The 16,393-nt window shown below is 41.9% G+C and overlaps 1 protein-coding gene across 6 annotated transcripts in view; it reads left to right on the forward strand.

The window, feature by feature from the left end:
- The window catches only part of LOC109890755 (protein MTSS 2), a 116,926-nt gene that overhangs the window by 46,467 nt on the left and 54,066 nt on the right, over nucleotides 1-16,393 (forward strand). For all 6 annotated transcript variants that reach the window (XM_031824655.1, XM_031824654.1, XM_031824656.1 and 3 more), the window contains exon 4: nucleotides 12,664-12,748. In XM_031824655.1, coding sequence (XP_031680515.1) covers nucleotides 12,664-12,748 — 85 coding nt within the window. The remainder of the gene's footprint in view (nucleotides 1-12,663; nucleotides 12,749-16,393) is intronic.

A 16,393-nucleotide genomic window follows, 5' to 3' on the forward strand; every position in this document is an offset into this window, starting at 1 on the left:
CGCTGTTTTCCTGCCCCCACAGTTGCAGACACACCCAAATCAGGCCTCCCCTAATCCAGCACCAAACCCTTGTGGTTTACACTCGACTCCTCCCCCTTTTGGAAGAGGGGGCTGGCTCCAATTTCACCCACCCTGTTATGGGGCTATTGTAAGAGAAACCTCCCATTGTCAAGCTCTGTATCCCATACTGTGTATTTTTCCATGTGTTTTGCAGACAGTCGCAACATTTGGAATTAGTTAAGTTGTCACTTCAAATGCTTTCATACACCATCTGGAGGGCATTTCTTGGACATGTGCTCATTCCTTTCTCACTACAGCCCCAATGTTAAAGAAGGGTGTTGTCGACTTGGTGTCTGTCTGCCAACTTGCACTACACTAGAGCAAGTATGCCACAATGTACATTATGACAGCGTTTTCCCCATCGAACTCATCAGAGGCCCGCTACCAAGGACTGTGGGCTCTCCTCCTTGGCCGATGTGAGTAAGATATTTAACCCTCGCAAGGCTGCTGGCTCAGACGGCATCCCTAGCCGCGTCCTCCGAGCATGCACAGACCAGCTGGCTGTTGTGTTTATGGGCACACTTTCTATCTCAGTCTGCTGTCCCCACATGCTTCAAGATGTCCACCTATGTTCCTGTATCCAAGAAAGCAAAGGTAGCTGAACTAAATGACTCTCGCCCCGTAGCACTCACTTCTGTCATCATGAAGTGCTTTGAGAGACTTGTCAAGGATCATATCACCTCTACCTTACCTGACACCCTAGACCCACTCCAATTTTGCTTACCACCCCAATAGAACGCCATCTCAATGCACATTGCGCTATCCCATCTGGACAAGGGGAATACCTTTTGTAAGAATGTTGTTCATTCCATAGCTCTGCATTCACCACCATATTATCCTCCAAGCTCACCATAAGCTCGATGCCCTGGGTCTGTACCCCAACCTGTGCAACTGGGTCCTGGACTTACTGACGGGCCACCCCAGGTGGTGAAGTTAGGAAACAACACCTCCACTTCGCTAATCCTCAACCCTGGGGCCCCACAAGCGTGCGTGCCCAGCCCCCTCCTGTACTCCCTGTTCACCCATGACTGCATGGCCACGCACGCCTCCAACTCCAATCATTAGTTTACAGACACAACAGTGGTAGGCTTGAATACCAACAATGATGTGAGGGCTCTGGGAGTGTGTTGCTAGGAAAATATCCTCAATGTCAACAAAACAGGAGATGATCGTGGACTTCAGGAAACAGCAGAGGGAGCAGCACCCCACTATCCACATCAACAGGACAGTAGTGTAGAATGTGGAAAGCTTCAAGTTCCTTGGCGTACACATCATTGACAAACTGTAATGGTCCACCCACACAGTGTATTGAAGGCTCTTCAACCTCAGGAGGCTGAAGATATTTAGCTTGTCACCTAAAACCCTCACACACTTTTACAGATGAGAGCATGCTGTCGGGCTTTATCACTGCCTGGTATTGCACCTCCTGCAACTGCAAGGCTGTGGTCTGCCCAACGCATCACCAGGGGCAAACTACCTGCCCTCCAGGACACCTACAGCACCCGGTGTCACAGGAAGGCCAAAAATATCAAGGACAACAACCACCGAGCCACTGCCTGTTCACCCCGTTATCATCCAGAAGGTGAGGTCAGTACAGGTGCATCAAAGCTGGGACCAAGAGACTGGAAAAACATCTATCTCAAAGCCATCAGACTATTAATTAGCCATCACTACCACAGAGAGGCTGTTTCACAGGTCCTGACATTTAATCCTGGTAAAAATACCCTGTTTCAGGTCTGTTGGGATCACTACTTTATTTTAAGAATGTGAAATGTCAGAATAATAGTAGAGTGATTTATTTTAGCTTTTATTTCTTTCATCACATTCCCAGTGGGTCAGAAGTTTACATACACTCAATTAGTATTTGGTAGCATTGCCTTTAAATTGTTTAACTTGGGTCAAATGTTTCAGGTAGCATTCCACAAGCTTCCCACAATAAGTTGGGCGAATTTTAGCTGGTGTAACTGAGTCAGGTTTGTAGGCCTCCTTGGTCGCACACACCTTTTCAGTTCTGTCCACACATCTTCTATAGGATTGAGGTCAGGGCTTTGTGATGCCCACTCCAATACCTTGACTTTGTTGTCCTTAAGCCCTTTTCCACAACTTTGGAAGTATGCTTGGGGTCATTGTCCATTTGGAAGACCCATTTGTGACCAAGCTTTAACTTCCTGACACTTGCTTCAATATATCCACATAGTCCTACCTCATGATGCCATCTATTTTGTGAAGTGCACCAGTCCCTCCTGCAACAAAGCACCCCCACAACATGATGCTGCCACCACCGTTCTTCACGCTTGGGATGGTGTTCTTTGGCTTGCAAGCCTCCCCCTTCGTCCTCCAAACATAACAATGGTCATTATGGCCAAACAGTTGTATTTCTGTTTCATCATACCAGATGACATTTCTCCAAAAAGTATGATCTTTGTCCCCATGTGCAGTTGCAATCCGTAGTCTTATTTTTATGGGGGTTTTAGAGCAGTTGCTTATTCCTTGCTGAGCGGCCTTTCAGGTTATATCGATGTTGGCCTCGTTTTACTGTGGATATAGATACTTTTGTACCCGTTTCCTCCATCTTCACAAGGTCCTTTACTGTTGTTCAGGGATTGATTTGATTGATTCCTTTTCATTTTCCCATGATGTCAAGCAAAGAGGCACTGAGTTTGAAGGTAGGCCTCGAAATACATCCACAGGTACACCTCCAATTGACTCAAATGTTGTCAACTAGCCTATGAGAAGCTTCTAAAGTCATTACATCATTTTCTGGAATTTTCCAAGCTGTTTAACCTCTCTGGTACAAGTGGGACGCTAGCATCCCACCTCGACAACAGCCAGTGAAATTGCAGGGCGCCAAATTCAAAACATCAGAAATCCCATAATTTAAATTCCTCAAACATACAGGTATTATTCACCATAGAGAAAATGTATTCACTAACCTTTGATCTTCATCAAATGGCACTCATAGGAATTCACGTTACACAATACACTTATGTTTTTTTTCGATAAAGTTGATATTTCTATACAAAAATCTCAGTTTACACTGGATGGTCAGAAATGCATCGTCTCAAACAAACAAATTGCAGATAGTCACATCAAATAACAGTAATACTCATCATAAACTTTGATAAACGATACAAGTGTTAAGCATGGAATTATAGATAAACTTCTCCTTAATGCAACCGCTGAGTCAGATTTCAAAAATGCTTTCCGGCGAAAGCACACTTTGCGATTTGTTAGGTCAGCTCCTAGCCACAGCAACCCATACAGCCATTTTCCAAGCAAGGAGAGGATTCAAAGTCAAAAATAGCATTACAATTAATCACTTACCTTTGATCTTCATCTGGTGGCACTCCCAGGTCTCCATAATAGACAAGTGTTCGATAATGTCCTCTTTATGACCAAAAAACTCCTTTTCGTTTGTGCGTTTTTGTCCAGTAATCCGAATGCAGAAGGCTCGTGCACTAATTCCAGACAAAGTTTTAAAAAATAACTTAAGTTAATAGAAACATGCCAAATGATGTTTAAAATCAATCCTCCGGTTGTTTTTGTCATAAATAATCAATATTTCAAATGGACAAAAGGCGTGTTCACGATCAGACTCATGGCTGATGAATGGAAATTTCCACAGGCCACTGATTGAGAGTGCTGTATCTCCCTCATTTTTCAGAGTAAAAGCCTGAAACGATGCCTAAAGACTGGTCACATGTTGAGGAAGCCATAGAGCTCGTGAACTGAGTTTGTATGGTGGATGCAATGGAAAAACGGCCTTTCAAAATAATAGTACTTCCTGGTTGGATTTTCCTTGGGTTTTCGCCTGCCTAATCAGTTCTGTTATACTCAGACATTATTTTAACTCCAAATCTATTAATTATATGCATATCCTATCTTCTGGGCCTGAGTAGCAGGCCGTTTAATTTGGGCACGCTTTTCATCCAAAATTCCGAATGCTGTCCCCTACCCTAGTGAAGCTAAAGGCAGTCAACTCAGTGTATTTACACTTCTGACCAAATGGAATTATGATACAGTGAAATAATCTGTCTGTAAACAATTGTTTGAAAAATGTCTTGTCATGCACAAAGTAGATGTCCTAACCGACTTGCCAAAACTATAGTTTGTTAACAAGAAATTTGTGGAGTGGTTGAAAAACGAGTTAATGACTAACCTAAGTGGATGTAAACTTTCAACTTCAACTGTATGTAGACTTGAAATCACTGGCCACTTTAATAAATGGAACACTAGTCACTTTAATAATGTTTACATATTTTGCATTACTCGTGTGTATATATTCTATTCTACAATGCCTCTCTGACATTGTTCGTCCATTATTTATATGTTCTTAATTCCTTTACTTAGATTTGTGTGTATTGGGTATTTGTTGTGAAATTGTCAGATTTTACTTGTTAGATATTATTGCACTGGCGAAGCTAGAAACACACACATTTCACTACACCTGCAAAAACATCTGCTAAACACTTGTATGTGACCAATAAAATTTTATTTGAGAGGCTTTTCAAACAAAGCTCAAACAAAGGGATCAAACAGACAAAGTAACACAAATTAGTGTAAGGATGTGAATCATCTGTGTATAATAAACCTGAGAAACCTGATGATAATGAATAATTTTGCACGCCCAATTTTTCAGTTTTTAATTTGTTAAAAAAGTTTGAAATATCCAATAAATGTCGTTCCACTTCATGATTGTGTCCCACTTGTTGATTCTTCACAAAAAAATACAGTTTTATATCTTTATGTTTGAAGCCTGAAATGTGGCAAAAGGTCGCAAAGTTCAAGGGGGCCGAATACTTTCGCAAGGCACTGTACTTAGTTAATGAATGGGACACTGCTCACCCCACTGGAAACACACACACATGGGCATTTAGAGACCGTAGACTTGATGTGTAGAGAATGGGATGAGGCATTTGTCGGCCTATCTGTGTTTTGTTCTTGTTTTGCACCCCTCACTGTTTTGGGTAAAATGTCAGCATCGAATGTAGGCAGTTTGAAGTCCAGTGGCATCTCTGTTTAGGTTATTGCAGAAGTCTGTCTGTTTCTGGTCTTCATTCAGTTGGTTCCTTAACCCTGAGTGAACTTTTTACCTCAGCACTGTCCTACCAGCCAAAACAAACAGACGTTTTGACTGCAGCACTGGTTTGTCAAAACGTCTGCTTCTCTCCTCAAACAAGTGTCTTTTGTCATGCACGCCCTCAGTTTGATGGTGCCGGATTACCTTGATGTGATTTCACAGAGCAAACTGTTTTCCCCAGCAATTAACTCATTTGCTTATGTTGTGCCGATGCCCAGGTTCACTCACAGACCTCTGTAAGAAATCCAATGTGATCTCCCAGACTTGAATAAAACATACTGAAGACCAGGGAATACTTAAGTGACTGTAGCAATACTGTCTCCTTCTGCTGGTGTTGATTTCTCTCAGAGCACTGATCCTTTTTTTTCCCAGGAGAGTTTCGAATTAAACAAACTTTCAATGTCCTATAAAGTGCCACCTGTGGCAAACTGCATTGCTATGATGGTATGGGTATTACCATTTGTCGACCAAAGCTGCAACGCATGGTCTTAGGAGAATTTGAATGATAAGTAGGCCTGGTCAAAAAAAGCGTTCACGTTTGCGCTTGTTACAGGTTTGGGTTTTTAGACCTGTGCTGGTTGCCATCTCATTAGTGGGAAGGTGTTTCACCTGTGCTGGCCCAGGTGTTATTTAAGTGGCTGGCCCAATGCTCCAGTTGTCTTGATAGATGAGGAGGGTTAACACCTTTAGTTGGTGCTCACTATTTTTAGTTCTAGACAAACAATCCTTTATGTGATTTTTGGTTTGCCTCCTGTCTTTAAGTTTGTTTTTCTTTTGTTTACCTCTTAGGGGCTCCCGAAAGACACTCATGGGGGTGTCAACTGAATGTCGACGAGCAACAACTACTAGAACCTAAAAAGACACCCCCATGATTGTATTTTTTGGTTCTACTAGTTGTTGCTAGTCGACATTCAGTTGACACCCCCATGAGTGTCTTTCGGGAGCCCCTCCTAAAACCCCACCTGGTTTGTTTGTTGATCTGTGACTTTGTTAGTTCCTGCTTCTGTTTGAGCAACATTTTTGGTTTTCCTGCTGGGGAACGTAACACGCTACTTTATCATACTGTTTGTCTGACGTAACAAATATCTCACAAGATCATAGAGTTCATGTGCACCCATTTTAACCTTTGCAAATGTTGCCAGCCTGCCTTGTTGTGAAAGTTGGCGTGGGTAAACTAAGGAGGGTCTGTGTGGTTGTCATAATCCATACCTCTCTGATGGGGGTGGCCAGTGGAGGCTGTGTGGAGGGCTACTAATTGCCTTAGTGAGCCAGCAAGAGGCCCAGGTGATCCAGCATTAGCAGGGATTAGAGTTGGGATGACTGGGACACATTCATACAGAGGACTATACATACCCCCAGGAAAAATTGCCCTTTTTTAAATTGTTAAAAAAATATATTCTGACAAGACTACTTGTACTAAGATATTCTATGGCCATGTTTTGGAATGACGTAGAGTAAGACATTTGTGAATATTCTATAGCAATATAGAGTGGAAAAACTGCAGTGCGTTTGGAAAATTTAATAGACACTGCGCTAAATAAAACCTAATAAAAACACCTGTCTTGTCCAAGACTGGAGTCTACGCAGACTGGTACACCATAGCCAATCAGAGCTACAGTAGGCCTATATGCAAATAAGACATTCGCCACACGGGCCTGCCATCATTCACTTTTTACTGGACTGTGTGTTTCCAGGCAGTAGCAACAGTGTGACTTTAGATCATTAGAATGCATCTGCCAAAAGCCACAAAATACACCTGAATGGATTCATGTAAATACCACTGTAGTCCTCTTACATTTGGGAACTTCACAGTAGTGATGGGCATTCCGGCTCTTTTCAGTGAGCCGGCTCATACGGCTCAGCTCACCAAAAAGAGACTGCTCTTTTGGCTCCCAAATGTATTTTTCATGTCAAACAGTTTGCGATAGTTTGACTAGGATTTGTTTTAACACCATTCTAATTAAATTATTAAATGAAATCATACTCTACCTTAACCACAATGTATTTAAAAATGCTTTGGTTTGTTATGAAAAATATTTGCATTTAAATATAACTTTTAAATGTATATAAACAAAGTGCATATAAATGTAACAATTCAAAACTAATACAATCTGAACAACATAATATAATATTGCACCATATCAAAGAAAAATAACAATGTGCAAAACTGCAGCATTCCACTAAAAACATTAGACTGGTCCCTCTCTTCTCTCCTTCATTGCCATGTTATAACCAGCAGCACACAGCAATGCTGACCATATTTAGCTTTTATGAGAGATTTGCATTCAGAAATGCAAGCTGACTCACTTTTGAGTGGCTGATGCAGTTTCTTCTCTCCAGTAATTATTTGTCCTGTTTTCGAGAAGACCCTCAGAGGGAATGGATGTGGCCACTATGCAGAGTCTCCCTGACATGACTTTGGTAAGCCGTGGGTAGACAGAGGCCTTGTTCTTCCACCAGCTCAGAGGAGCTGCAGATCTTTGGAGGGACTCCTCCAAATAGGATCGGACCTCCATTTATAGCATCTACTGAGGGATTCCTTCATGCTCCCCAGTTGCTCTCTCTTCAAACAGCATCCAAACAGCAGATGTTTGTGGCACTACTGCTGGTGCTTCTACTCCATCTGATCCCTCTTCTTCCTGGTGCCTGAGCCAGATGACTGCTGGGGCTGTCCCTCCCTGCCTCTGAGTTTATTCTTCAAGAGTCTCATCAATCGCTCTGGCATCACTGAAGGCTAACTTCTTAAACCTGGGGTCAAGTGCAGCGGTTTCTGATAGCACGTGATTATATTCCATTCTGTGTAACTTCCTGTCCGTTGATGAACAGGGTGTCCATCAACTCTGTCACATGTCCTGTGGTTACATTTGCTTCTCTGTCGGCTGGCTATGATTCGCTGCAGACCCTTGCACATGAGTATAATTTTTTAGGCTGTCGCATAGCTGAAAAGAGAGAACAGTAACTTATTAATTCAGGTTCATGTTTTGTCGACTGATGCTTCATTCTCATCACTGCTCATATACATATATAATACTGGATTAAATAATGATGTAGTAATAACTGCTTACTGTAACTCTCTCCACTGATCTCCACAGTGACCTGCTCAAAGGGTTCCAGAACTGCACACCTCCACCTCCCATTCCTCTTGGGTCAAAGCATCAACAGGTCCATTGACAATGGCCAGGGTAGAGATGATGGCATCCTTTTGACTCAAGAAACCGCTTCAACATATAAAATGTTGAATTCCACCTTGTAGTGCAGTCTTGTTTAGGCCTCAGCTCAGGCATCCCCATCCGGCGTTGTGTAGACTTGAGTTTTTCAGCACCTACTTTGCTCCTTTGGAAGTATTCCACAGCTGCTTTCACATTGTCCACAGTGGGCTTCATCACATTCAGAGCATCTCTTATGATCAGGTTGATTGTGTGGGCAAGACATGGATGATGGGTCCATTTTAACATTTTCGTGGCTTTGATTGTTAGCTGCATTGTCGCTAACACAACAGACCACTTTTCCATCTACTTGCCACTCAACAGTTCCTCTGCCAAGTTCTCTGAGGTGTCTGTCGCTTAGCTCAAAGCAGTCCAGAAGACACCTAGACATAAAAAAATCTTCAATGAAGTGACATGTAAGAGATTCTACACTGTGCTCTAACATTGTCTACATTATTAAAATGCATCCAAATGCTACTGTTTTCACAGCTGTCCTTCCTCTCCTCGTCTGCTAAGTGTGTGACTGTGAGTGAGTTGGCTCGGCCCTCCCTCACGCATCTTTTGGTTCATTGGTTTGTTAATTCTACTCGTTTAAATATTTTGATTATTCATATCTTTATATATATATATTTAAAAACATTTATTTGGCTCTTATATGCGAGCCGGCTCCCAACGTTCACCTACTCCACAGTCCTATTGATCAAACAAACTCTCTCTCTGTTGCCTATGCACATCAACAGCTAATGCTAGCCAGACGAGGTAAAATCTAACTAGGGGACATTAGATAAACTCTCTCAAACTTGTTCAGTCCCAACCCACGTTTTGACAACTGAATGGGATCATGCCTGCCCACCCATTTGATCGATGCCAAAACCATTTGATTGACTTCTGAGATATGCTGACTGTTCAGCACAGCTAGTTAGCGAAGCGATTCAAATGTCTTGCACGTTTCATTTGGTTAGCTAGCATCTGTAGTCAAAAACAAATGACATCCCGCAGCAGCTAGCTAACGTTCTGCTCTGTGTTTTTAGCTTGCTAAATAAAGAGCTAGCAACAAAGATACTCTAGCCCAGGAGTGTCATATTGAAAAAACACAAGGAATTCGCTGGCCAGACACAGCCTTTGTTTTTACAAAAATATTTGCAACTGTGACCCAAACTGGCCATTGTTTTAGAAAAATGACTCTGTTCACATCTGTACATAGGATGCTGTGTATGTAGCATTAAAATATTAAAACAAAATAGATCATATTTGTCCATCCTTTGCTGCTATGCTTGCAGATGTGCATAATATGCTGCAACCCTAATCAAAAAGTATCCAAATAATTAAAAAAATATGTTTTTTGTTGCACTGAATGGGTCACCAGTGCGGTTGAATGCAGCATTGCTGTATGGTGCACTCAACATGTTGTCGTTGAGTAGCCAGCCTAGGCTACTGCGCAAATATTGCTGCATTAGACCTACATGTTTCTCCTTTGCATGGTGTTTTGTTTTGGGGTTATTCCTTGTAAAGCTATAAAAGCCAGACTGCAACGTTTTAGTAGCCTAACTAGCAGTGGCATGTCTGTCCACTTTCCTTCCATTGCGCGCTGTAAACGGGACACACGAAAGTAGTGCAAGTTAAGTTGAATTCACTGATGCGTGTGCATCAGGCTGCAATTTCATAAAGTAGATGACTCAACTGTTGACTCATTATGTGTGTGCTTGCCTATTAGCCATGCTATGACAGTCTTGTGATTATTGCCCTTGCTAGTTTCATTGTATTGACATTCCCAGACTTTAAATAGTTGTTTGTTTTTGTTAAAAACATTGACACTGAAACCGTGCCATCCCTATTGGGTGGAGGCAGCAATGAACCAGGCCAAGCCGTAAATGACCTGATAGCAATATATTTTGGACTACCAAGAAATGTATTGGTGAATTATATTAATCATGCATTGAACAGCATCCATCTATTCTGCCAACAATGCCTTACTATACATCATGGAATGTTGAGTCAAATAGAACCTATTTTTAAAACTTCTTATGAAGTTGGTTTTGAAGCACAAACAGGGATTTTGATATTTTTGACTGATATTATGATTCTGTTTCTTTCATATCTGCAAAGTAGTTAAAATGCTGTCCGTTCCCCTTTTAAAAGCTAATTCCACACCAAAACTGTCTTCTGGTATTTGTTTCATTATTCCATTGTTATTGTCCCAAAAATGTTTTGCATGTCAGCAATCAAGTTTTCAAAATGTATAACTTTCAAAATTCTATTTCTATGGACACAGTCCTGCCCAGGGTAGGGTGGAGGGAGGAATATCACCACTCGGGATTGTGGAGAATTGCTGTCCTCTTGCCTTGTCCCTCATCTCACTCACACACACACACACACACACACACACACACACACACACACACATCTATCACAGAAAGGGGTATTATCTTCTCTTTCAGCTTGGTGAGCTGGGCCGTCTCATAGGAAGTGCTCTGTATTCAGTGACCGGATGCTACAATGGCCTATTTGTTAGAGGCACAGGTCAAGGGCTCTGGGGTTTAGGGCTGGGCTGGATAAGCCACACTGGGTCCTGTGTATAGAGCGAGAGAAATCACATCACAACAGCCCCCTGCAGAAATAGATCTGGCGCTGTGAAATGTTTGATGTGCCATTTTACCCAATGTATTTTAAGTGCTGCAGTGGACCGCTTCCAGACTTATCTAGCCTGCAACAGTTGGGTTAGCAGGACCACATTTTATTTGCAGCATCCATTTGTCTGATTTCTTCAATGGATATCTTAGATAATGATGTCCAGAAAGTCTAAGCTTGATATGACAAGCAATTGAAGTGAAAGTCTGTCACTCACTCAAGCCTCTTATTTTTCTTTTATGTAGCTGTCAAAAAAACATATGGTTGATGGAGTTAATAGCTGGAGTCTTTAACCTCCTAATGAGTAGTCTAGAGGGGGACCTGATGCTGCTGCAATGAAAACTGACAACAGGGTTGCTTGCTTTCATCATTAAACTGGACTCATCCTAATGATGCAAGGAAGACATACGATGTCATAATTTGATGTTCAATTTGCAGTGTGACCATCTATATCTCAGCAGTGGTTTAAGGAAATAGATTTTTGTTTGTCCCATAGGGCAGAATATACACTGAACAAAAAATATAAAAGGTAACATGTAAAGTGTCGGTCCCATGTTTAATGAGCTGAAATAGAAGATCCTAGAAATGTTCCATAAGAACTAAAAGCTTATTTTTCTCAAATGTTGTGCACAATATATTTTTTTCCTTGTTTAGTGAGCATTTCTCCTTTGCCAGGACTATCCATCCACCTGACGGGTATGGAATATCAAGAAGCTGGTTTAAATGGCATGATCATTACACAGGTGCACCTTGTGCTGGGGACAGTGTAAGGCCACTCTAAAATGTGTAGTTTTGTCACACAACACAATGCCACAGATGTCTCAAATTTTGAGGTAGTGTGCAATTGGCAGAGCTGTTGCCAGAGAATTGAATGTTCATTTTTCTGCCAAGGTCATTTTAGAGAATTTGGCAGTACGTCCAATCGGCCTAATAATTGTAGACTATATTGAACCGCACCAGCCCAGGATCTCCATATCCAGCTTCTTCACCTGCAGGATTGTGTCATGCGCAAAGTAGATGTCCTTACCGACTTGCCAAAACTATAGTTTGTTAACAAGAAATGTGTGTGGTGGTTGAAAAACGAGTTTATTGACTCCAACCTACGTGTATGTAAACTTCTGACTTCAACTGTGTGTGTATATTTAGACACATTTTCAAGTAAAATTGTAGCTCTTTTAGAGCCCTGACATTAATTAACAAAGTCTTTTTATACTCCTGCTACCATTCACTTTTCAGCTCTGTTTACAGTTAGATCCTACTACCAGTCACTTATAAACCCACCTAAATGTATAAACCCACCTCAACCATTCTGGTACCCCTTCACATTGAATAAGGTACAGGCATTGACCTGTATATACTTTCATTCTCGTGTTTCTAAATCGCGTTATAGTTCCTGTGTGGTTTTTATGTTTTATTATCACAGTATCTTTTTATTTTGATTATCATCATCGCTGCCTTGTTGGGAAAGATCTCTCACTGTTGTATCCTGTGCACGTTGCAAATAAACATTTGAAGCTTTTGTAAGACCATGATGGCATAGAAAAAGCTGTGGATTCTTCTTAAATGGGTTTGTCATTTGAGTCCATGCTTAGCTTTCCTTGCTTCAACACACTTGTGATATGGCATTGTTGTTGTCAAGGTTTGTTAATAATTGATAGGTTTATTGTCTTTTGTTCCATTGTTTTCCAGGGGCGACAAAAGAGATTGGCTCAGCCTTGACGAGAATGTGCATGAGGCACAGAAGCATCGAGTCCAAACTGAAGCTCTTCACCACGTAAGTGATGGAACTGTGAATCATGGTTTCTGGAAGACATTGATTGGGTATTAAAAACAGTCTTGGGGCAAAGCAAAACACCTCCAATGTCAGTTTCCTATTTGTTTGAGATCTTTCATATGCGTTTAGTGCGTAATAGTGCCATCTTTAACATTTCAGACCAAATCAAATTGTATTTGTCACATGCTTCGTAGACAAACAGCTGCAGACTAACAGTGAAATGCTTACTTAGTTATTTTTCAAAAAATGTTGTGTTGTGACAAGGTAGGGGTGGTACACAATATAGCCCTATTTGGTTAAAGTCCATATTATGGCAAGAACAGCTCAAATAGGCAAAGAGAAACGACAGGCCATCATTTCTTTAAGACATGAAGGTCAGTCAGTCCGGAAAATGTCAAGAACTTTGAATGTTTCTCAAAGTGCAGTCACATAAGCCATCCAGCGCTATGATGAAACTGGTTCTCTTGATGACCGCCACATGCAAGGAAGACCCAGAGTTACCTCTGCTGCAGAGGATACGTTCATTATTTAACTGCACCTCAGATTGCAGCCCAAATAAATGCTTCACAAAGTTCAAGTAACAGACACATCAACAGTTCAGAGGAGAATGCGTGATTCAGGCCTTCATGGTCGAATTGCTGCAAAGAAAGCACTACACAACTTATTATTGGACACCAATAATAAGAAGAGACTTGCTTGGGCCAAGAAACACAAGCAATGGACATTAGACAGGTGGAAATCTGCCCTTTTGGTCTGATTAGTCCAAATTTGAGGCTCCAACTGTAGTGTCTTTGAGACACAGTGTAGGAGAATGGATGATCTCTCCATGTGTGGTTCCCACCATGGAGCATGGAGGAGGTGGTGTGATGGTCTGGGGCTGCTTTGCTGGTGACACTAAAATGAGTATTTTTTAAAATTCAAGGCACAATTAACCAGCATGGCTACCACAGCATTCTGCAGCGATATGCCATCCGATCTGGTTTGGGCTTAGTCCCACTCATTTGTTTTTCAACAGGACAATGACCCAAAACACACTTCCAGGCTGCGTAAGGGCTATTTGACCAAGGAGAGTGATGGAGTGCTACATCAGATGACCTGGCCTCCACAATCACCCGGCCTCCACAATCACCCAACCTCAAGCCAATTGAGGTGGTTTGGGATGAGTTGAACTGCAGAGGGAAGGAAAAGCAGCCAACAAGTGCTCAGCATGTGCGCAAACTCCTTCAAGACAGTTGGAAAAGCATTCCAGGTGAAGCTGGTTGAGAGAATGCCAAGAGTTTCAAAGCCGTCAAGGCAAAGAGTAGCTACTTTGTAGAAAAACAAAACAACTGTATATTTTAACACTTTTTTGCTTACTACATGATTCCATATGTGTTATTTCATAGTTTTGATGTATTCACTATTATTCTATTAATGTAGAAAATAGTAAAAATAAAGAAAAACCCTTGAAGGAGTAGGTGTGTCCAGACTTTTGACTGGTATAAGTATTCAGACCCTTTATTCATGACTTTGTTGAAGCTCTTTTGGCAGTGATTATAGCCTTGAGTCTTCTTGGGTATGACACTGCAATTTTGGCACATGAGTTTCTCCCATTGTTCCCTGCAGATCCTCTCAAGCTCTGTCAGGTTGGAGGGGGAGTGCTGCTGCACAGCTATTTTCAGGTCCCTCCAGAGATGTTAGATCGGCTTCAAGTCCAGGCTCTGGCTGGGCCACTCATGGACATTCAGAGACTTGTCCCGAAGCCACTCCTGCATTGTCTTGGCTGTGTGCTTATGGTCATTGTTATGTTGGAAGGTGAACTTTTGCCCCAGTCTGAGGATCACTTTGTGCTTTGTGCCATTCATCTTTACCTTCATCCTGACTTGTCTCCCAGTCCCTATCCCTGAAAAATATCCCCACTGCATGATTCTGCCGCCATCATGCTTCACAGTAGGGATGGTGCCAAGTTTCCTCCAGACATATGCATTCAGGCCAAAGACCTCCATCTTGGTTTCATTAGACCAGAGAATCTTGTTTTTCATGGTCTGAGAGTCTTTAGGTGCATTTTGGAGAACTAAGTGGGCTGCCATGTGCCTTTTTTTACTGAGGAGTGGCTTCTGTCTGGCCACTCTACCATAAAGGCCTGATTTGGTGTAGTTCTGCAGAGATGGTTGCCCTTCTGGAAGGTTCTCCCATCTACACAGAGGAACTCTAGAGCTCTGTCTGAGTGACCATCACGTTCTTTGTCACCTCCCTGACCAAGGCCCTTCTCCCCCGATTGCTCAGTTTGGCTGATTTAAGAATGATGGAGGCCACTGTTCTTTGGGACCTTCAATGCTGCTGAAATGTTTTGGTACCCTTTCCCAAATTTGTGCCTCAACACAATCCTGTCTTGGAGCGCTATGGACTATTTATTTGACCTCATGGCTTGGTTTTTGCTCTGACATGCACTGTCAACTGTGGGGCCTTATAGACAGGTGTCTGCTTTTCCAAATCATGTCCAATCAAATAAATTTAGCACAGGTAGATGCCAATCAAATTGTAGAAACATCAAGGATAATCAGTGTGAACAGGATGCACCTGAGCTTAGTTTGTCGAACACAGCTTTTTTTATGCATTGTGTAGTGGAGCTGCGTAAGTGTTGCTCTCCACTTTCTGGAGGATCAAGTTTTGAAATCAGTGGATTTGGAGTACGATAGCTAAAGAGATGGAGAAAACACCTGTCTCCGGATAACATCTTCAAACTAAGGGCAACCGTGGTATGGCATTCCTGATAGGGAGACGTGTCCATCATACATGATGATATTCCAGCGTTAGCTAGCTACATTTTCAGATATTACACATTTCTATTTTGACAGTGGTTTCATTTTAAGCTAACATGTACTGTTTAAAAAAAATAATATATATATATATTTTTTTAACCTTTATTCAACCAGGCAAGTCAGTTAAGAACAAATTCTTATTTTCAATGACGGCCTAGGAACAGTGGGTTAACTGCCTGTTCGGGGGCAGAACGACAGATTTGTACCTTGTCAGCTCAGGGGTTTGAACTTGCAACATTCCGGTTACTAGTCCAACCACTAGGCTACCCTGCCGCCCCACTGTTAGCGAGCTAGCTGATGTTATTCTTTTCCCAGAGCCATTCATTAGCTAACGTTAGGTGACGTGTGTGTGTGTGTGTGTGTGTGTGTGTGTGTGTGATCTTAAATGTTGTTTACCAAGCTAGCAAGCTATATGCCTTAAGCTGGCGTGTACTGTTAGCTAGCTAGCTAACGTTAGCTGGCTGGCTCCCTAGCTGACGTTATTATTCGTATCCCAGAGCTGTTCACTTTTCTAGTTAGAGCCTAATGTTAGCTAGCTAAAATTGAATCTGGTTGGTTAGCTTTTCTGTTGTTTAACTTTTTTTTGCTAAGAGTAGCTACTTCGCCCCTATAGTCCTCTGAAAGCAAACAGTTGCTACATTGAAAGTTCAGGCTTTCCACATTGTCATAAAGCAAAATTAACTCAAATCCTGCAGCGTTGAAAATGTTTGTTAGCATCCTCCGTTTGAGGCTATAGGCTAGCTAGCCTAGCTAAGCTAGCTGGGCTTCCTTGTCTCTCAACTTAGCCATGTAATTCTCTCTTGGACATCTAAAACGTCATGCGAATAAAGCACTTCCTCTGGCA

Source organism: Oncorhynchus kisutch, linkage group LG5 (assembly GCF_002021735.2).
Source record: "Oncorhynchus kisutch isolate 150728-3 linkage group LG5, Okis_V2, whole genome shotgun sequence".
In the NCBI taxonomy this organism is placed as follows: domain Eukaryota; kingdom Metazoa; phylum Chordata; class Actinopteri; order Salmoniformes; family Salmonidae; genus Oncorhynchus; species Oncorhynchus kisutch.